General features: G+C 41.2%; 1 protein-coding gene across 3 annotated transcripts; it reads right to left on the minus strand.

Moving 5' to 3' along the window:
• Positions 1–293: 293 nt before the first annotated feature.
• Positions 294–19504, minus strand: alx4a (ALX homeobox 4a). Of its 3 annotated transcripts, none has more exons than XM_026167103.1 (5): positions 19378–19504; positions 18824–19177; positions 8696–9015; positions 4711–4839; positions 294–4028 (listed from the first exon to the last, which is right to left on the minus strand). In XM_026167103.1, exons 2-5 carry the CDS (start codon positions 19173–19175, stop codon positions 3708–3710), a joined length of 1122 nt encoding a protein of 373 aa, XP_026022888.1. In that variant the 5' UTR covers positions 19176–19177; positions 19378–19504; the 3' UTR covers positions 294–3707. The 3 variants fall into 3 exon arrangements, with proteins under 3 accessions (XP_026022888.1, XP_026022897.1, XP_026022877.1); XM_026167112.1 differs by lacking the exon at positions 19378–19504 and having other exon boundaries at positions 18824–19015; positions 19100–19215; XM_026167092.1 differs by lacking the exon at positions 19378–19504 and having other exon boundaries at positions 18824–19215.
• Positions 19505–23368: the final 3864 nt, after the last annotated feature.

Consider the following 23368-nt stretch of genomic DNA (forward strand, 5'->3'; position numbering starts at 1 on the left):
TTTGGCACGGTGGTGCGAAGTAATAAGACGGAGCAAATTTTATGGGTTTTCTCAACAGCCTCAGACACTTCTCTGGCCAACCAGCGCCTTTAGCTGACATCTTGAAAGACTTCTCTTGAGACTCGGAGTGACTTGAGCGATCTTCGAGTGCTAATAGGAGGATGTACCGCGGCTGCAGTCGTTTGAGTTTTCTGGAAGTCTCAGTCTGCTGAGAAGCTGCAGGGAGCAGTTACTGTTTTGCTGCTTCCACCTTATTAAGGCTGTTACGCATTTCAGAACACAGCGACTCTAAATCAAAGTACAATAACTTATGGTATTTTAATCACACAAGCATGAGTAAATTCATACTCTCATTTCCAAAGACAGCTTAAAGCCACACAAACTTGGTAGGAGGGGGAAATTAAAGAATAACATGATGAGAAAACAATGTCCACAAACACTAGGAATACAAACAGATCATCACCAAGTTTAAGAGAAGTTTTACACTCAAATATTTATAAATTGTCCCACAAAATAAAACGGCATCAAATTAGTAAAATGTTTACGAGTCTTATGACACTTCAAGCTGCACGCACAACACTGTACATGCACACAACAGCACGCATTTATCATATATTTACTCCTATACTGATTACCTGACTTCAGTAGTATTAGAAAAATGAGAAAGGGGGACGTTATCACTCAAGGCTGGAGTTGTGCAGCATACAAGAGAGATTTTTTTTTTAAATATAAAGCTGAATCTTGCATTAACAGGCTTTGTGTAAGTGTAGGAAATTACTTAAAGTGGTAAAAACTGTCCATCTTTGGTTTCCATATGTTAAAGACCTCACTGGAGATTCTCATGAATGCACAGAAAACGGTAAACCTGAGCGTCTCATTGCCAGTATGTCTGCATCCAGCTAGACCAACTAGAAGACAGACAGTCCTGTCCATCCTGACACACAATACTGCAGTCCATAGCCTCCACATGGCTCAGTGTTAATTAAAAAGCCTTCCTCAGTTGCCTGTGTGGCTGTGCCTCAGACCCTGCGATGAGGGGCTGCGGCTTGGGGCTGGTGGACATAGTGGGAGTGAGCGAAGGGAGAGGCGCAGTGCAATGTGTGTGATTGGGGAGGGGGGAGTAGATCTTTGAAAGCAGAGCCATGACAGCTGAGGGGGAAGCATGTGTGAGGCATGTTTGTTTTGCATTTACCCCCTGAGCGCAGCTGTGTGCACTGTCCTTTTCCCAGAACACCGGAACACAGCAGACGCCCTCACAGCTCGCCCTCCGTCCAACCCCTAGGCTAGAGCACAGGGGGCCCCATGTTCAGATTCGCAAGGATACCCTCTCACTTCTGGGATATGTCCTCTGTGCATGCACATGCCTCGCATTTGCACAGAGGAGTGAAACTGGAGGTGATTTGGACAACTTGAGGGCGATCTGCTCTGCTGACAGGTTGTAGCCCGCACCTCACCTCTCTTACCTACCTACCCAGGAGGAGAGGGAATGTGGTTTAGTTTAGGGAATTAGCAATGGTTGCTCTGCCTCGAGGTGGTACCACAAGGTATCGGGTTTGCTTTCTGAGACCATGAAACCCTTTGTTATGCTTCAGGCCTAAATCAAGCTTTGCAAACAAAGGAAGCCATGTATTACCTCATCTTGCTGCACTTGAAAAGCTCATTGGCTATTTCTGTCACTGCAAGATGCTGTTACCAGGGAAAAATGGAAGTTTGCTTTTTAAATATGCTTAAAAATTTGAATGATATCCCAGGCAAGGTATGAGGTATCTGGCTGGGTCAACCTCTATCTTACACTTCTTTTCGTGGGGGCAAAGGACACAGACACAGGGAATAGTGCTTAAGTCCTGATAGAAGTAAACTAGACGAAAGCAGAGGGAAGACATGGACCTGTCATGTTGGTATCTGACGGGGGAAAAAACGTTTATAAATATGGTCAAAAACGGATGAAGCTAGGACCAAAGTTTTGTAGCTTTAATCCTCGTCTCCATGTCACAACTTTGTGATGGACACAATTATCCTGCCTTGTTCTGCTGTAGAGAACTTTCAGCCAGTTTTAACCTCATTCCCATCAGTCACCTCGCTGTAGATGGCAGACTGATCATCGAAGCACCTGTGGATTTTGTGCCATTTAGTTTGTTTTATGCTACAGCGTCAAATAATTAAGGTGAACTGGATCCGAGAGAGAGACCCGAGCTTACTCAGTACTACAGAACCCAGCTGATGTACACACTTTAGTGGGGCATCAACCCAAACATATTTGGAGTTAAGCTGAGGACTCACACAGAATCAATTTGAGAGTTTTTGTTGTCCTAGGTCACGGCCCATTGCAACCGAGTGCAAAGGAGACCCTGATTTTACTTCAGCTTTAACACATTCTGGTCCAAATACACTTGAATCTTCATGTATGCACGAGGAACACAGGGCCAAAACCTTAAACAGAACCACAGAGGTCACTATGCATTAATCAGGGTGATGGAGTACTTTGAAAGATCTGATGATGGTAAAAAAAAGAAAAAAGAAGAGGAAGAGTAACAATGACATGTATGGCAGCGCTGCACTGAAAGCCAAATGCAGGCTTGTTAAAGTCCAGAAAAGGCTGCTGAATACTGACATCCATTCAGTGCTTAAGAGCGTCAACACACGGTGTTATCCCCAGTAGCCCGCTCTGTTTCAAAAGAGGCTTCTGCTGGTTCCTGTGTTATTTCTGGCAGTCTGGCTTGACTGGTAGGCACTTCTCTTTCTGAGACCTGTGAGACTAGAAATGCAAGGGGCACAGTTATGTCCACTTGGAGTCTTTCTCCTGAAAACAGAGCTGCATCTGTTTGGAGGCTGGCGCTCCCAGGCTCTTCAACCCTGAGAGCAGCAGGCCTGCTGTGCCCCTCTCGTACTCCCATACACCATTTCCTCCTCCTCTCTGGGCATCAGCAGGCTGGGTTAGTGCAGCAGGTGGATCTTTTACCCTTGGCCATACTCAAGAGAACCACTTTTCATCTGTTTTACTTTGTAATGTTAGAGGGAAGAGCCCTGTCTACGTTTTCAGTCACTGGAAAACATACCCAGATTTGGTTACTGTGACGCTTGTATTGATGGTCATCTCAGCACCGGCATGACTTAAGTTAATGCTGACAAAGAGTAAAATGTATGGAGGTTTTTTAAAGGGATTTTTTTCAGAATGCTTTTTAAACTAGCTGTGAAATCAAAACTTAAAATTAAATGACGCAAAAAAGGGAAAAAGGGGGACATTTTAAATAACAAGATCAGAATAAAAACAGCACCAAAACAAACATACCAAAAGCTCTGTACAAATAGAAATTGTGTCTGTGTTAGCAAATAAGTGCATGGATGTTTCTTTTCTTTTTTTTCTTCTTTTTTTGGATTAATTGAACTTTTTTCTAGCATCTTTTTTTTAATATATATATATATATTTGCCTATCTTCAGCACTACACTGCAACTCCTGTTATACAGCACACCTTCACCTTCTCACTGGGCTTCCACAGCACTCACTGCTGTGCCACCAAAAACATGGCACTGCCGATTTTGCCAAATCTTTATCTCTTTCTTTTTTTCCCCACATAATTTGATTGCAGCATTTTTGAAGGTAGCCACTGTTGCCTTGATTTTAGTGCCACCCCTTACTCCATTCTGGGATTGTTTAGACTTTTCAGGGGTCAACAAGGTCCCCCGTCATCCAGCATGTGTCAACACATCATGTGGCCCAAGATATGGCTGCACTGTGCTCTTTGGCTTTCATGCGCAAAGCGGCGATGCTGGAGGACTTGCGGTCGGGGTCCATGTTGAGATCGTAAGTGTTGATGCCTCCAGCCATGCCAGGAGATCCTCCAAACAGGCTGCCCATGTGAGCCTGCCCCATGTGACCTGCGGGACTCGGTACTCCCAGAAAATCAGACACCCCGCTGGCAGAGTGGGGGTGAGGTGTCATGCACGGAGTCACTGTGTCGCAGGGCACAACGCAGCCCGGCACAGGAGACGCAGCGCTGCTGCCGCCGATCCAGGAAGGGTTCTGGATCTGGAATATTGTTGGAAAATCAACATGAGTGAGGCAGTCAAACACCTCATTATTTTGAATGCACGCTCAAAGAAAGCAAAGACTACATTGGCTGTTTAACCCACGAACACTTGTGTATACAATAGATTAGTGCAGGTGTATTTTTCATTTATCTGGCTCTCCTTATCTTTAAGTGCCAATTCCTGTAACCCAGCACAGTCCAATCTAAAGCCTTACATGCTTAAGGGATTTTGTAATTAGGGTACATATATTAGTTATTTGTGTCCTTGTTGAGGGTTAATGTTGGTAAACTGTGAACCTCCTGAAAAAATTAGACAAAAAACAGCATAGCATGTTAATCAGTACCCTACAGAGGTGCTTTCGTACAAAATGTGCTACATACTTTGCCCTTTTTCTTCTTAAAAATAATCTTACTATGAAGGAAAAAAGCCAAGTTTCTCAAAAATGTTCAACAACTCCTTGAAAAAGAGATTCTTTTTTTAACTGTTGCCACCTGCAGCAACTTTCCTGATGCAACGGAAGGCAATTAAAAGTTGATTTTATTGCAAGCGAATCATTCCCAGTCTGTAGCAGAAATTAGGATCATAGCAGTAAAGAAAAAAAAATCACCCCTGTCTACGTTTAGCTTTTGGTCGGGGGAGAGAGGTCTGAAAGAACACGTGTTAAAGAGCTCACACTGTACCTGAGCATAGTTTTCAGGACGAGTCAGGAGAGGCAGCTCGTAAGCTGTGGAGAAGTGTGTTCGGACCTGCTGCATCTGGCCAAAGCGTTCCCTCTTTCGCCATTTCGCTCTCCTGTTCTGGAACCACACCTGCAGAGAAAGGAAAAGGTCCAAATATCACAAAAACCACCAGCAACACTTGAGGTTTTCTTTACTTTCATCCAGGACAGAGTGTGCAGTCAGAGGAGCCTGAACTCTTAACAGCAGCTTTCCCCTCAAATCTAAAGGAAATACTTTTCTATAGATACAAATCTAAGTTTCCATTTCAAATGGGAAAACGACCCTTATGTGGGTAGACTGCCAATGGCTGAAAGTATTATTTGAAGCATATCAAAAATTCAAACTTAGGTGTAAACTTGCAGCAGAAAGGAATTATTATTTTTAGTTTTAATTGTAATAATAATGAACACAATCCTATAGATGATAAAGACAACAATGACGATAAAACATGTAAACAATGTGCTGCTGCCTTCACAGAGCTCCGTCTCACCTTAGTGCTTATATGCTGACCGCCAAAAACAGACGTCTGAACCCGATGGCGTTGTTTATCGAGAGCATTAGTTTGTTTAAATTATCATCACTGTCTCTGGCACGCTTTAGAGGTCACCTGATTTCCTTTGCAACTCTCAGCTACCAGCCTGGACTGATTATATTTTAAATTCGGCACCAAAAAGTTACCTTCCGATGGGATTTCTCACATTTTGTGCCCAGATATTTTACTATAAATCTATGCAGGCAATAAAGGACATTGAAAGGTGAGATGGGATTATAAGTTGAGGTTTGTTTGCATTTTGCTTTTTAATTTCCTGAAGCCAAAACTCCTGGCTTTCTGACGCTGTCCCCTACTAAATTAAAGAAGCACACAGACCAAAGGGCATAATCCTTCTTTCCCTTATGTTTTAATGCATCCTCTTCTACACTGTCCAACTCAGGATGCTCAACTCCAGGCAAGCTCACGCTGGCTCTTTTGGACTAATATCGATAATTACACTCCAAAAATGTTTGTGTGCTACCTCTAAGGCCCAGTATAAGTGTCGCCAGCAGCTCGAACCTGCTCAGTCTTTGCTTCGTGCCAAGTCTGTTGGCTATTATACAGCGAGAACATATTTTTGCGTTGCACACGCTGCTTTGTGACAGTAATTGGTAAAGACCTTGACAGCTTAAGTAGCTGGTGGACTTTCAATGAGGCTTTATTTATGTTACTGCCCCAGAGAGAAAGAGCAGAGAAATACCAAACTGGCCCCGGCAGGAGAGCTGTATGGGGCTGAAAACACTTTGAAGTGAGAGACTGGCTCAGAGGATTGATAACCCGCCTCTGCTGTCACTCATGTCAGCTTCCAAGCCAAAGTAAAAAGAAATCCAAGGCTGAGCCTGGCTTCGGTTTTCCAACACTCTTAAGCGCCAATAATATCGCTGAAGCACCTCTGAGCGGTGTTGTTGTTCATTAAATGTGAGTTTGTTCTCGTTTCTCCTCCTCCCACCACATAATGTCTTATTTCCTGTGTCAATTAAAGGTAAGATGAGGACAAGCAGTGGACACAAAACCCAAAGAAATGTAGAACTGAACTGGGAATGTAATGCATGCTGGAAAAGATTGCTGCAGCCTTGTTTTGTAATAGGCCATGATCAAAAGCAGCACAGGATTTGCTAACACCATTAATATTATTTATATTAAAGGTATTAATAACTAACATTATATTTTCAGCTGCTGGTTTAACATGCAGTTAAACACAGCGTTACCTTTAATCATTTGCCTGAAATGTAAAAAGTGTAAAACATAATGATAAAGGTGGGTGACAGCTATAGCAGTCATACCTGCCAACTAAAGTTGACCCTCACTGCCCTCGTTGGATCTGGTTTAAAGTTTGGGTCTTTTTGTTTTTATTTTATTTATTTTTTTACCAGGCAATGCTAAATCAAATTTCAAGCTATTATCTGAAAACTTGGACATAATAACTCGAGATTATATTTGAGTAATTTTCTCAGAAGTTAGTAAGAAAGATTTTTGAGATCATTAACTCACATTTCTTTTGAGTGGCAGAAACAAGCTTCCATATGAAGGTGAAGCTTTATCCTGTTTCATTTCTATGTTGTAAACACTTTTGTGTTTCCTATTCTGTACCTCCCGCTAACTCAAAGGCTAACAGTCTTGGCAGGGATACTGTTGCAAGACCTGTTAAGTCTTAATGTTGTTAGGTCCTATTTTTATTTTTAAGTAAAGGTAAAGTAAACAATACTTAGAGGTTTTTAACCTGTCGCCATAAGGAACGCAGCTCAAATCACAGTATTAGTGTAAACATGATTTCATTTTTTTTTTTTAAATGGCTTCATAGAAAAAATACATTTTTATCAGTGTTGTGAGTTAGAGATGGTGACTCCACACTAGATGCCATCTTGATTCTCAGAACCAACGATGCTATTGAAACCCTTGACCTTTGACCTTCCTATATTGTATATAAGAGCTGGGCTCACTCTCTTCCTTTGAAACCCCAAGACTGAAAAAGCAAACAACTCCGATCCCTGATGTTGTTTAACTGAAAGCCCCCTGTTTTCATGCAACGAACCTAAGTATGGACTCTCAGTGATTTTTGTCTTTTGTTTTTATAATTAAACAAAAGGTTTTTAAAAGCCGTCGTGGACTGTTTTTCTTTTATCAGCTGATCAACTTTTTTTTTCTTCCCATTTTGGTTTTTTCATTCCAGATGTTGAAATGATGAGCTGTGAGGGCTTTTTTGTGCGTGCGTGTGTGGAGCACACTGTTCTCTGACTGACAAGGCATCTCGTGTCTTTTATCTTTTTTAACTTGAGCGTTTAAGAAGACCACTGGGAGAGCCGAGGGCTGTAAAAAGCTGCATTCATCTGAAGCGGGCAGGTCCGTGATAGCGCGAGCTGCAGAACAGAGCCGAGCAGCATACCTTGAGCGACTCGGGGTTGAGTTATAACCCTTTGGCTGCGTGGACTTCCTGCGTTTCGCTGTGGAAATTTGCTGGCCACCACTCCATGTCGAAGATTGGTTTTAATCCAGCTCTTATCTCATCCCATGTATGACAGCCCCGCACATCAAAAACTATATCCATAATATTGTCTCCGTACATTGTTGGAAGACATCACATGCCTTCAAATAGATATGAATTCACATATAAATCTCCAGCTCACTAAAAGCCCACGGGAAAAGTTTCACACCTTACCCCCGGAGACAACAGCAGGGACACATTCTTGTCAGAAGAGGAACTTAATGAAAGAAAAACAGAGAAAATCCAGGGGCTTTTGTAGTCATACGCATACACCACACACAGACATGGCACAGAAACAGTGAAGGTTTCCTTCTCTGCCCATTAATGTTGGAATGTATCAAAGCAGTTATAACCGGGCCAGTGAGACACCTCAAGCCAGACAAACGCTGGCAAAGCTAAAATCAGAAATTCAGCAAATTAAACCGTTTAGGTGCAAATGCGATGGGGGGGGAAAAATAGAAACAGCGGCGTCAAAGGGGTCTCCTCATATGTTGATGAAAGTCTGCGCTCCTAAAACTGCACATATGAGGCCCAGGCAGCTCAAACCTCAGCTACCCCCTGGGCCCCCCTGGCCTCTGTTAGCTCCCACTCCCCCACTCTCTCCCCTGACTCCCACATTACCAGATAAATCTCTCATGTTGTTCTGTGAGTGACGTTATCTGTGTCGAGCTGCAGATGCTCAAAGATCCATGAGGTTGTGATGTTCAGCTGTGGAAGAGCTTAGTTTTTCTTTTTACACCTCTGATTTAGAAGTTAACGTCTCTAAAGACACAAAACTGAATGACCACCCTAAATAAAGTTTTTTAATCAGCCTCAGTGTGTTATTATAAAGTGCAGTGTTTCCTTTTTTTCCAGCTCTATCTGCAGTTTGTTTAACCCATTTAGCTTCATGCGAAATTCCCCCTCAGCTGCTGCTGAGTGTGCTGCAGTACCTGCACGCGGGCTTCAGTCAGGTCCGTCCTGAGCGCGAGCTGCTCTCGAGCATAAACATCAGGATAGTGTGTCTTCTGGAAAACCTTCTCTAGTTCTTCCAGTTGGTAGCTCGTGAATGTCGTGCGGTTTCGCCTCTTTTTGCCTTTGTTGCTTTCGCCACCATCAGCCTTTTCCAGAGGGCTCGCTAAGTCAGTGCCTGGTGTCCTATCAGAGGCCGCCTTGACGCCCTGATCCTTCACAGCTAGGTATCTGGTGTCCATTCCAGGTGGGTCGGAGTCTGGGGCCAAGTCAGAATCTGCCAGACCAGAACTGTCTTTACCTAGTGAGTCAGGAAAAGGTTAAAAACTGTTAGGAGAGGTTTGTGTTTCTATAATTGTATCAGGACTGATATTTGTGAATGTCTGAAGTTCAGATTTTTTTTAAAACCCCAAATGCATGTAAAGAAAAGGCATTACATAACACTGCCCAAAAAGGATGTAACTTGACGATTAGACACACAATGTTTTATTGGAGAAGATATATTAGTTTAATAAAATAAATGTGTTTTTAACGGTGTTTGTCCAAATGCTATTATTCAGAATTTAAGGAAGCAATTCACACTTCACTGATTCAAATCACATGTGGAGGAGTTTGAACAAGATGAAAGTTTTTATTGCCCCGGCCTTTCTTCTGTTCCTCTTATTGGCACAAAGATTTGAAATGGTTTCTGGTTTTGCAACATTTTTGCTCTTGAAAAATGGAGTTTTAAGACCGCGTATTTCACACGCCCACGGCTACTGAAAGATAAATGCTATTATTTATCAGCGTGGCCTTATTTGGTTTTCTCAAATCGCCCTGTTCCCCTTAGAGCCATGCTGATATTAAACGTTTTCTGATCTGAGACCCTCTCAAAAAGTCAGATAGATATAATCTATTACAGCACTGGGCACTTGGGACAAACATTTTTCATTTTTTCAGCACCCTTTAAAAGTAAATAAATGAAAGAAATGACTGATCCTCTATCCTACTAAACGTCCCAGTCACATGGCTCCTGGCAGCGTGTTCATAAATGATGATTTATGCCTTCGATCGCTGTGATATTTCATGGGGTTTGATTGGGTGGAACAAAGGAATTTCTCGCTCTTTGTGAGGAAATTCTGCGACTTGTGAAATCCGCTGGTGTGCAGAGCCGAGAGTGCGCGTCAGTGTGTTTGTCTGTCTGAGTGTGTAATGGCTGGTCTTGATCACTGGCTGCTTACAGGCTCCAGTTGTAGTTCGTAGATCATTCTGCGATGTGTTTGGGGGGGGGGGATGAGAGCAGAAACTCAGGCTATAATTTGAGCCTGACAGAAAATTGGATTTTTCTTTACAACTCTTTTTTTTTACCTTCCTAAACCACCTCCAATCCAACACACACCCACACACAGACAAACACAGAATACTTTATCCTCATATTAGTCGTATGTGTAACTGAAGTCTGTCATGTGGCTGCAAAGTCACCTGGCAGCAAAACTGTCAAAATGCAATAGCTGCAGAGCGGCTTCTTGCCATGCAAGCAAGATAGAGATCTTTGTGCTTTCTTTCTGTCTCAGTTACAAACACGCTCCCTCTTTCTTCATGGCTCAGCTGATCATAAATTTCAACAGCCATGTCTCTGAGTTGGCAGGACTTTTGGGGCCCAGCTGATCTAATCAATTGTGAACACATCTCTTGGTTAATAACTATTCCCGCCATGGAAGGGGGGGGATTCGGATTGATCACCATGATTTAGAGTAGCCGTGCGGCACCGTCCTGCTTGTCGATTTTTTCTGAGGCAAAGTTATTTTCAGGAACGAGGACGTCTCCGCTCATCTGAGAATTTGCAAGGTTAGAAGTGGGAGGTGTGTGCGTTTGTGTGAGCTCCTGCTCAGCGCTCGGTCAGCAAAGAAGGCATCACACATGCACACACACACCCAGTGACCCCATCTCAGAGCCATTTTGGGTAATGCACTACAAGGTGAGCTGAAGGGACCCTGATTCCCTCCCCTCTCTCTTTCTCTACTCAATTCTGTCTTCTAACACATTTTTACGAGATAAGTTTGCGAGCATCTGTTTATTACTTTTGCTGCAGTTGTTTTCTTGACTGTCGAGTACAATGCTGGACTGTCAGTAGCTAATAGAGACCAAATTCATAGTTTACAATCCTTATCTTGTTTGCAGGGATATGAATAATAAAAACGAGCATATTTTTCCAATTAATACCAGGCAAAGCATTTGGCTTGGTACTAAAAAAAAATACTGAGGCCTGTTCTGGACAGCAGAAGCTGTGTGGCTCTTATTTTATTTTATTCAGCCTTGCAAAGAAGAAGAAAACGGAACAAAGTAAAAACCTGCCTTGCTGCACGGTTTGCAGCGTGCATCCGACCAGATGCGTTTTAGCTCTACGACGTTCAGAGAACAGAGAAATCTGGCCTCCCCTGATGGGCTCAGGAGCTGTGTTTTGGTGCAGACCGCTTGCTGGGGGTCCAGTGCTTCCAACATTGCCTCACTGTCCATGACTAACATACCCTGTTGAGCTTGAAGGGAGAAAATGTGTTTTCTCCTAGCATAAATACTATGCAGTTATTTAATCATATTTCCCTGGCCTGCACCCGCAGTCCCTGCAAAGCAAGAGCTGTCAGGCTGTTTGAAATCATGAGGCCTCTCACTGATCAAAGGCAATTGTTTATATCGCGTCACTGAAGTTTTTTTGGCAGGGCGGGATATTGTGACAATCCCCTGCTTGTTATCCATGCAATCTTCTTTAGCACTCCGGCACTGCCCAAGGTGAAGAGCAGTGGGCCCTCCTGCAGGGAATGCCATATGCAGAGAGAGCACAAGAAAGACTGGCTGCAAAGAGTGCTGTCAGGATCAAATCTCCTCTCAGAGAGGCAGGAAAGGAGCGACTGTGAACAACATGTGCTCCATCAAAACCTCTATCACAGTGCTCATGACTTCAGCTGTTCTCTCACAGTTTTAGCTTAACCTGCACTTCTGCGCGCAGCGTCTCTAACTCACGTAGGCCAGAACAGTCCAGCAAATGCACGCACCAGAATTATTCTCTTTTAGATGAAAATGCCATGAAGATGTTTTTAGCCACGACCACAGAATATTCTATTTTCAATGCAGTGACTCTACCAGCCAGCATCTGTTCAAATTACTGTGCAGCTCTGTGCCGCGCGGACAGGGAACGGTCTGCACACATAAAATAAAACTCAGAAAATTCTTCCGAACGAGATCAGGAGGGATTTAGAAAATCACAGTTACACACTTGAATAAAAGCTCTGCTGCGTCTCACACACTTGCAATTTTGCAAGGCCATCGGGGCACAACAGACGCTCTTATGGGCTAGACGGGGACGTGGCGTGGGCTGCTTAATTCGAAGCTGAAAACGAGGGGCAGCATCAAAGTGTAAATTTAACAGGGCTGTAAAGTGACAGGGCACTTTTCCTGGCCTCTTTATTGACTGGGATGACTGGGGTCAGCGTGGTGTGTTAAGAGGAAACACAATAAATCATACACCCCACGAAGGCTGAGAGGGATTAACAACGTGTCATTCAAAGTGAAAAGGAAATATCTCAAAAAGTAGAGAAAGAAGAAAAAACACTAGCAGAGTATATTTGGATTACATTTGTGAAAGAGAAATTAAATTGGGGTCATTAGAAGAGCCTAGCCGTGCACGCTGGGCAGTCAAACGAAAGCCTTAAAGATTGATGTAAAATATGATGCTGTTTTCAGATGCTCTTTGTTTTACTCATCATCCGGTTTAACTCCATAACAGATCACAAATGCAGACCTAAGCAGACTGCTGCTAAAATGAAAGATTTGCAATATAATGTGTAAAATAAAGTGTTTTGTCATTATTTTATTACACAGACCCGAGACTTGTTGTTTGTAATGAATTATTGTTTCATATTTGTACTTTTAGTTAAAGCTAAAGTATTTTTAATTGTTGCACAACAGTGAGACGATGTGTCGTATAATCAAATAGACTCAAATGAAACCTTTAAACAGAATGAGTACTTATTTACATATTCAGCAGTTTGAAAGCACATCAGCACTAAATGTAAGTTTCATGCAGCGTGCCAAGTACATCACTGATATCCTTTCTTAGCTCCGGGTTTGGTCTCAACCAACACATTTACTGTCCTCATTATATTCCTGCACTTTGTTTAGTGTCGAAAGCATTAAATATGTGGATCAGACAATTTACCGCTGTATGTTATAAGAGATCCTCTCCGTGTTGTTGTGTTGGTTTTTTTTTACATCATTTAAAAAAAGAAAGAAGAAGAAGAAGTCCAAAAACATCTTCAACCTCTGCTGAAGATGAAGCGATCATGGCCTTGTCTCTTTTGGAAGGATATTGCTGCACTTCGGTTTCTTTGCTGTAATATCAGGTGCTTACATACATACAAACATACAAAATGCACTTTTACACCACTGCTGTACACTGGGAAAACCTGATACTAAACAAAAGAAGCATGAACACATTTCTGTTTGTTCAGTGTTTGTAACCATGCAACAGGTAGCCATTAACCTCTCTGCAACAGAGCAATAAGCTATCTCAGCAGGCTGTGAAAAATTCAGACTGTGAAAAAAAATCCCATAAAGACAAAGGTTGATAAATCACCTCTCACGCAATCTCTGTCTTTCTCGCTCTCACCCCCCCTCTGCATCGCTCTCCCTGTCTCTCACCCACCAGCTCTCTTCCAAATGTTTCTCCCAGACTTTGGAACAAAACTGAATTTCCTCCATCTTATGTTTTTGTTGTGTGATCGAAACAGAACATTCCTTCCGAGTGCGAAGAGCTTGCTCGTCTACATTTTTCTGTTTTGTTTTTTTCGTGGGAATGCACAGTACATAAAATGAAAAAAAAAAAAAAAAACCCGTGTTGAAAACATGCGTGATGGCTTTTTTTCCACTCAAGGTTTCAATAACTGCAAGTGAATTTGAGAACACAACGTGCAACCAGTTTCCACCAGCTAAACATCCAAAATGCTTCAGTCCTAACAAAGTGCTCTGCAGCAGCTCTGTTTGGAAATTAAAAACTCCCAAACTGCCTCGCCTCTTTGATTAGGAAATATTAATTACCCAGCAGCAGGAATACTACAAATACCACAACTGATCAGACCGACAAAAGACGCTGACACTGACAGAAAAACTGGGGAATCCTACTAAATCAATCACAAATCATAAGCTAAATTTTAACATTAAAAAAAGAACCACAGAGTTTCAATAATATGGTTTGTAGAATAAATAATAAATAAACTGAAGAAAAAAATCTATTTTTGTGTGTATTTTAGTTGAACTTTATGTTTACATCATCATCAGAGTTTCAGAAAGTGCCCGGCCTTCAAAAAGCAGAAATCACAACAGAAGAACATCTTGAAAAGAAAAAAAACCCAACAAGTTATTGATTTGGAAATTTGAACCGTTTGCCATAATTCACCTCGCTAAACAATAAGTGTACAAAAAATTTCAGAACCAATCTGGAGTCTTCTAGTTCTGCGTAAGCGGTCAGTTTACATGAAGCAGTGACAAAGAGACCAAAGGAAGTCCTGGTCCTCGTGAGCCTTTTTCTTTTGCCCTGCTGCTCTCACTCGGCCATGCAAACCGAGCCTAATGTAAATTACCCTGCCAAACTTTAAGCTAAATGGTAAAATGATCCTGAGTCCTTGTCACCTCCACTCATGTCACCGAGTTGCTGAAGTGTGCCTCAGTTGTCTGGGCTGCGTGGCTGGTTCCCATTATGCCCTGCTCGAACCAATCAGCACAGATTGCCATTACGAGTGGGTGAAATTGTTGCAGTGGGGCTAAAAATGGTTAAGGAATATAAAAAATGTAAAAAGGCTGAAGAGTACAGGGGCAAAACCTCACAAGGCAATGAAAGCATTATGTAAATGATGGTCCTACTGAAGATAATTTCCTTAACTGCCTGTGTAAGTTATGAAATATTAATACCTGCAGGGCAGTAGAGCAGTATTTAATTCTGGCTGTGCAAAGAAATCAGTTTAACAAACAGCAATTTTTTATAGCTTTCAACTGCAACAGCGGCATGTCTTTAGTGAATAATGTTACTGCCTACACCTAAAGAAAAAAAAGTATATGAGGCACAAATCTCCTCTAAGAAGGCCTGCAATCCTCCATGCAACAGCACAGAGGAGTGACAAATTACAGGAAAAAACTCAACTCCTGTACCCCTACAAGGAAGATATGTGGTGGGAGTTCTTAATGACCACCTTTACTCTCTAATAGAAGATAACCCTCACCCCACTCCAACTCATAAGGCACGAGGAGGTCACTGAGTGGTGATAAGGATGAAGCTCATCATATGGATGGCCTAAAGCCTATGATGGCAGATTCTGGATTGGCACTCTCCACCATCAGAACTCAAAATGAGGTAAACATCTTCCTTCATCCCTCCAGTGCGACATTTCACATATTTCAGATTACTAATAACTTTCTTCTTTTCCTTTAAATTGTCAACCATCTGCACTTTGTCATGCTGGGGTAGTTAACCATGCAGCGTGTAAAGCTCGAGTCCAATTCTAAATGTTGCAAAGAGCTCTGTTTTGACACCAGAGCGTTTCGGATGGGGGGGGGGCTCAAATGGATTTTCTCTGCTGTGCGCTTGCAGGGGAGCTCCCGCTCCTCTCCAAACACATGAGGGCAGGAACGCCGAGCTAAAGGTCAGCACCCTGAGACACTGAGAGAAGACATGGACACATCAAAAGAGGAAGAGGATCACAAAGACATGTAGGTGGTTGTTTTAAGACTACGAAGTGACCTACCGGGTCCCTAGACTTCTATTTTTTCACCATTTTTGAAAGTTTTTCATACAGTAGAGTTTGTGAATCGCATGCATATTTTTCTGGTTGTGGTGGTGACAAGATTTCTTTATAAAAAGAAAACGTGCATTATCTGTGATGGAAAATAATTACCAATTCTCAAGGTCCCTTATTTTTAGTGTTTCAAGTTTCTGCAGCTTGTTTAACCTGTTGGAAAACCATACACCACTGAAATTGCAAATATTATAATATTTTGCCTGTAAAATCATATACATTATGCTGTGAAACAAATGACCTACAAAAATCCAGTAGTCCAGAAACACTCATTAATCTCCATATGGAATATTTTCCCCAGTATATTAAATTTTGAGGGATTCTTTTAAAATAATACTTAATTAATTCTTTATTTTTTTTAAGGAATGTGAACCCATAACTTTGGCTCTTTTTATAGATATTTTAATACAATTAAATCTGACATGTAGCCTGACTGTTGCTTTAAATCAGCCTTCAAACAGTATTTTTAACCACACACTGCTCTTTCAGCGCTCTCTCTCATATTCTTCTCCCAGTCTATCAGTCGGTCTCAGGCTGTCAGCCCTCAGCCTGAGCTGAAAGCTCTCTTCGGGCTCCAAGAGCTGCCTTGTTGATTTGCTGTAACAATATGATTGGCAGTGTGCTGAGTATAAACAACATAGCCGTGTTTGCAGTTCCTCTAATGTAAGTAAATGTTTATTAGACGGTTACGCAGCTCTGTGTCTCAATTATGGCTGGCCTGCGCTTCAGACAGCTCGGAGACCAGTCATCACATCACCTTTGACTGAAGGGATCAAGCCGCAAATTATAACAACACAGCAAATCTCTGACAATTTGAGTTAGTGTGTAAAATACAGGTTTGATAAAAGAAATGAGCCAGGAAGTAAAACAGTCCAGCATTTTCCAATAAAAACATCAGGGATCGTTTATAAATTCTTCCCTTGGCTCGCGAGTTCAGCATTTTTTACTGCTGTGTTCAATTTATGTCGAGTCAGTGAGCGCTGCAGAAATCAGTGAAAAACCTGCAGCCACTGATAAGCACAGGGAGCCACCACCCACAGCACCACCCAGACTCACACAGTTTTCCTCCAGTATTTTAGGAATTATGCGTTTAAACTGGGAATTAGATTTTATTTCTACAACTGTAACGCCGATTTAAAAAACAACACAGGAGATCTGCAAATATCAAGCAGGATGTCACGTGTTTCCAAACTGGAGATTTAAAGGAGGATTGGCTCTCTGAGGGTCAAGCCTGAGCTGAGAAATAAAAGCAAACAGAGAAGGTTGACATCTGAGTCGTATTAATGCCCGAGCACTGATAGCGTGGATATGGATTTTGTTTTCTTGCTTTCTTCACTGTGCATTTGGACAGTATTGAGTCGCAGAAAGAAGCAGAATCCACGAGAACCTGAAAACCTGACAGAGGTTTTTCACTTCCAGTTTTTAAAACTGGAAGTGAAATGATAAAGCACCAAAGAAAAGTGAAACTGAAAAGCTGGTATAAAATTTTATGTCATTAGAAAAAAAAATTCTTTATGGGTATCTGCAGCAAATATGATATCAAGATTCCTCTTTAAGCCTTTAATTTAAAAACAAAACAAAACACAATAATCGGGTTTTTTTGTATTTATATAAATAAGTTTATCATAAAAATGATTTTGGTTCTTTAGTAGTTCATAGCTCTTACTGAAGAAAAAAAGTGTAGTTTAAGTATCGGTCTAATGACTGCGGCTCACAACATTACATAAAACATTTTATTTCGATTTTTATTCTAGATCCATCAGATCTACGCCAAAGTTAACGAATAATAACAAGCTTAAGAGCCATTTTAAAGGAGCAGAATGCCTTTTTGAAAAGACTGTTCTATGTTGTTGACATTGTGAAGCTATAAAGAGGCCGACATCCGGAAACTGTCAAAACATCCCTAAACCCCATCGAATTAAAAAAAAAAAGATAAACAGACTGTGTTTGTGGACGATCGTGGTGGGATGACTTCATGCGTAAAGGCGACACAACAGAGGCCTCCCATCAAACAATTATTGTTCCTTGAATTTATTTTATTGTTTGCTTTATTAATTTTCTGCAACGTTAGCTCGCTTTTTTGGTTATTTTTTTTATTCTATTATTTATTACAGTATTTCATTTATTACGTTTAAGCACAGATGTCCACTGAGCTATAGATATAGAAAGCGCGAGAACGAAACTCAGTCCAGATAATATATATTTCATTCAGAGAGATAGAGATATATTTAATTTCACACACACACACACACACACACACACACACACACACACACACACACACACACACACACACATATATATATATATATATATATATATATATATATATATATATATATATATATATATATATTTCTTATTGTTAACCAAGAAATGACGTACCTGTTTTTGAACAACAGATAATACCAAAGGAAGTTCACTATATCGTCTTACGTTTAGTTCGCTGTAGGTTAAAGGCGTTTTATGCGCTGAGAAAATGCTGTTTAAAAGTGGCCGCCCACCTAACTAGGGTCAAAGTTTTATTCACACTCTCATCATTTACCAATTACAGCAGCGCCCCTTCACAATTAAACTAATTGGATCCAATCAGGCGGTGCAATGAAATGAAAATATCATCAGTTTGGGGCTCACTATTTGTGCCATCTGAAAACCTGTTAATTCAATTGTCCGACTCAACTCCAATATTAAGGATTGTAGTGCAGATTATCGCATTAAATTCGCCCTAATTTAATTTTGATGGCCAAAGAGACAATTTGATAGTCGGGAAGATTATTGCTCTCCTTAACCGCGTTACGCACAGAACCGCTGCCACTTTGAGAGCCTGCATATGCTGCAGTTGGCACTTTTAATGCTTCTGAGTTTCACCTCTCTGCGGATGACAGAAAGTTAGAAAAAAAAACCGTTTTGGATAACTGGTTTGATTAATCAGAACACTCCTCCATTCACGCCGATCTGCGCTCTGCTTGTTCACTTGTGCATCCGTGCCATTGGTGATCAAATCTCCTAAACCCTTAATAGCTACCCGCGGAGTTTGTGGGAAGAAGCGGAGCAGTGAGTGACAGGTTCAAAGCAAGTGTGCCTAATCGAGAAATCAGACGTAAAACTAACGCCGCGCTGACTCCCTCCGGAGAAAACACCCTGATGCTGAGCGATCACGGTAGCTTTTATTTGCACAGCGTGCCCTTTGATACACAGGCCCTTTCAGTTTCTTCCCTTTAAACTGAAAACACAAGATTAAAACTCTGATCTGGTTTTTTTTCTCATCTTAATTATTTCCCCACTCACCGTAGCAAGAGATGAGCGCTCCGTTGTGTCCCCTCTCCTGGTGCAGTTTGTCCTCCTCGGGGGGTGTTTTGCAAGAAGACCTCTGCATGAAGAGGTGGTATTTGCTGAAAGTGCCTTGCCCAGCTGCGGCGGCATCCAATGACTGGCACTCCTGTTGGAAGGGGCTCCTGGACTTTTCTCCGTAACCCTGACCTTTGTTGGGCAGGAAGGCAGCGGGGCTGTATTTGGTATCAGTAGCTGGGAATGTCCTAAAGTGGTCCGTCTGGTGATCCCTACCTTGCGCAGCAGAGGAGCTATAATATGAATCCATGGATGTCATATCGCTGTATGAAACGCAGGTCTCAGTGTTCATGCCTAAAAAAAAGAGTGAAAGGGAGAACAAGACCAAACTTTTCTCTCTCTCTCTCTGTCTCTCTCCCCCTCTCTCCCCCTCTCTCTTCCTATCTCTCCCTCTATTGGAAAGGGAAGCGCAGAAACCCCTTCCTCTCCTTCTACCTCATTCAGATGAAAATAGACACACACATATACATCCGCACGCACGCACGCATACATACATGCACGCGGAGACTGCAGCGCACACCAGACCGCAGCTGGGTTTGGTTATAAAACGATTCAGATCTTTTCCAGGAAGCACTGTCGTTGACCAAACACTCCACAACTCCCCTCAGGTTTGAGGAGAGTTACACAAACCCGTCTTCCCTTAGAGGATGGGACACAGATCTCCTGCCTTCGAGACCTCTCCCAAGTGATTATGTTGATGACATGAACGAGTTAGTGCGCTCATTTGGGTTTTTCTTTTTCTTAAAAAAAAAAGAAAAAGGAAAAGGAGTTTGCAAGAAGAGGGGCGTGGGGCTTAACACGTGACAATAAAGCAATTTGGATATGAATATATAGCCTGCGAGTGATGGCACCGGGGCGGAGAGGGGACAATTTTATCCTTCATTCGCAATGGTTCATCAAGGGCAAATCATCCATATTCAGCCGACAGGTCCAAGTATGTGGCTTCAGAATAACACGAGTATTGCTTTAAAAGATCTTTTTGTTTTCATCTCTGAAATATCAACTGAAACGGGTTTCGGAGTCACTTGCATCCTATTAATTTCAGCGAAAAAAAACCCCAGTTTGATTTGTGGCGATAACTATTTTAGCTTTATTAGACTTTTACATTTCAGTTAAATACGATTATTATTAATACAGTCTTACTAAATAATACACCAGCATCCAGGTAGATTATGTGCACAAACCACCGAAAGATTTGAGTTATTACTGATACTAATTAATATATTTGTTTTGTCATGCTGACAGACAGCTTTAATAGCATGCCAGAAATACTTTTCCTCTGAATAAAAGAGTTCAAAATTCATTTTTCGAATTAGTTTCCTTATTGTTTTTTTTTATGACATAGGAGATATAATTTTACGCCCAGAGAAAAGTTTGGGAGTAAAATAATATTTTTATGTAATTTGTCTTTTTATGTGTTCATACTGTGTATAAAATAAAAGCTTGAACATCTTACACAACGACCGTTCTTAAGGATTACTTAGAAGTGAGTATATTTCCGGTCTGCTTTAGCTAACCTTTCTATTAACCTGACCAGTATAAAAACATCCTGTTGGCTTATTGAGGTTTCCTACTTTAATCAACAGCTCAGTATTTGGAAGACCCTTATTATCATTTATAATTATTATTCGCAAATAATTAAGTACATAATGGCTTTTTACCTATAATCATGTGCAGTACAATTCAAGCCCTGCTGTATTTATGAATGAAATTTTTGTAGGCTATGAATTTGTCTCAGAGAAAAAAATATTTTTGATGATAATAAAAAAGTGATCATTTTACTCCAATTATATCACAGCTTCAAAATGAGTCTGTTATATTTGATTCAGGATATTCTGAATACTGATATTTTCCATTATCCATAGACACCCATGCCAAATGGAAATACATATATATATATATATATATATATATATATATATATGCGTGTGTGTGTGTGTGTGTGTGTTAGTTGCTCTTCCAGTGGAGTGCACATTTGTTTTGCATATACTCACAGAGCTTATGGGCAAGCAGCAGAAAGAAAGACGGATGAACTGCTCGCTTCACATTATATGCGGACACACACTGCATTCAAGGCACAAGTAAGCTCATACTGTCCCACACACATGGTGGACACATGCAAACACGCGTTTTATGTCCGAGGGAAGAAAAGAAAGCAAGCGAGTGAAAGACGAGCAGAAATCTGCTTCTTTGACTTGGTTGGATTTCAAATTAAATCCATGAGAATGAAAGGTGTCCATAGTTGCATGTCTGATGCAATGTTCATGCTCTGAAAACCTGGCTCACACTCTGCTGTAAACCGACTGTCCTCAGGGAAGAGATAAAGTGACTTTACAACAGTTTATGTTGCATCTTTTGCTGTCAAACAAATATCTAATTGCTTTGAACTCACTCCTCTTTTGCCAGAAGGACGATTTATGGCAGTGAACCAGAGTTCATGATCACTTAAACTAATCGTCAACCTGCTAGAACAGTATACTTCTGTCTGGGCTTTTTCTTAGCAGAGAACCTGACGATAACTGATGAGCTTGTGGCTTCTTGTGCACTGCATGTGAATCAAGAAAGTATCGATTAATTAATGAATCCTTTCAGAGATAAAAACTTGTATCCTAAGTGTCAGAATATTACCTAATGTGATGGCTGTAAATGAAGATGAAATGTAGCATAATTTATTATTCCTTTTGAATTTTCTTGGTGTGTTTAGAGGGTGCTTCATGCTTTGGCCACAAACATAATCTGGTCTCCTTTTATTCAGCGGACAAAAAACAGAAAAAGTATCCACAGTTTTACTAACTGATCTTACAAGAACCTTGGACACTCTTTGTTTTTTGCAGCCCAGGAAGGTCAGAGCGAGAGCGTGTGGGATTGTGGTCCTCACTACTAAAAAATTATTTACGTGTCAGTTTTCTGGCACCGTGAGTGGAAGCGTCCCCCTAACAGTAGGCCCACCTGCAGTGAATAATGGAGCATTAAAGCACACAACACACACACACACATACACAATGAATGCATTCATGGATCATATTTTACTTCCAAAAACTCGGCTTGCGTCTGTCTTTATAAAGTCCAGTATTTAGTCAAATTCCTTTAGAGAGAAGTGACGACTGATGACAGAAGTTTAACTAAGTAACTATAATGAGGTTCACATGGTTAGAGCCCCTTGATGAAAATTCATTTGACCAAATCCAATATAGTTTTAATTGCATGTTATTACAAGTACATTAACCAGCACCAGAAAGACGTGCAGTTTTGTATGAAGACTGACTTTTTCTATTCCATGATTTATAGCATTTTTTCCTCTTACTTTAGCTTTAATTTCACACTTAACTTGGGGGGGAAATGGGGATTTATGACTGTAAAATTCATGTCTTGTGTTAATTTTGTGCACTTAGTGGATGCATTGCTCAAAACATATCTCAAATCAAGTAGCAGATGGAACTGAAAGGTTAAAGTTTAATTAGGACTGATACAAAGCCCAATATTCCACTCAGGAAGTGAAAATGTCAGCAGACAGTCGGCAGCTTCTTCATAAACATTTATTATAGCCGGATACTTTGAAACCACGAGTCTACTGACTCACAGCCGTGACTAATTTTTAAGGAAGCCCTGTGTAATTATGTTATATTTAATGAATTTTCTGCTTTCCCAGTGAAACATGAAGACATTGTCCTAATGGCACAATGAAAAAGGCTGTTGTCATAGTCAGTGACCTTGAAATGGCACTTTCAGCGAGTGCAGTTTTTTCAGACGCCTCATTCCACTAACCGGACTTACCAGATATCTGTGGATGTTGGGGTTAAAAATAAACTCCAGGACAAGGAAGAGACATGAGCCCACATCCTCACTGCACTAACAGCTTTAAACTTTAGCCTCTCCAGTTTGACTTTAGCCTGTGGCAAAGCAACTTGATTGAGGCCTTTGATGGGCACTAATACACCGTGGAGAGACGGCTTTGTCCGGGAATGGAAATGAACATAAAATGGAAAGCGGAACAGGAAGGAGAGAGGCCCACAAGAAGATCTTATTTAATTCACATAAAAGACAAATTCCGTGTTCCCAACAATCTGAGGATCATAACTCTCTCTCTCTCTCTGTGTATGTGTGTGTGTGTGTGCGTGTGTGTGCACAGCAGAAATATGCTGAGGATTTCTGAAGTCATAGCAGCTCGGCCTGCGCCATTTTGAGCATGTTGCCTGTGACAATTTAAAAACGTGCTCGAAATAACATTTTCGGTGGCGGTGGACAAATGAGAAGCCCATACCTGGCACGATGACGAGAGCCAGAGGCTAAATAACTGCAATTAGTCTTTGTGTAAAAATTACTTAAGCTCTACTCAACTGTTCATCTGTAATCAATCTGCCTGAGTAAGAGATTATTTGTGTCACATACATCACAATACTTCTGTAGTATATTTCTGTATATATTTTAATTATATACACTGACACTTCTTTCATTTTGTTATGCTTTGATCTGTATTCTTTGTTC

Source organism: Astatotilapia calliptera, chromosome 1, assembly GCF_900246225.1.
Source record: "Astatotilapia calliptera chromosome 1, fAstCal1.2, whole genome shotgun sequence".
Taxonomy (NCBI): Eukaryota; Metazoa; Chordata; class Actinopteri; order Cichliformes; family Cichlidae; genus Astatotilapia; species Astatotilapia calliptera.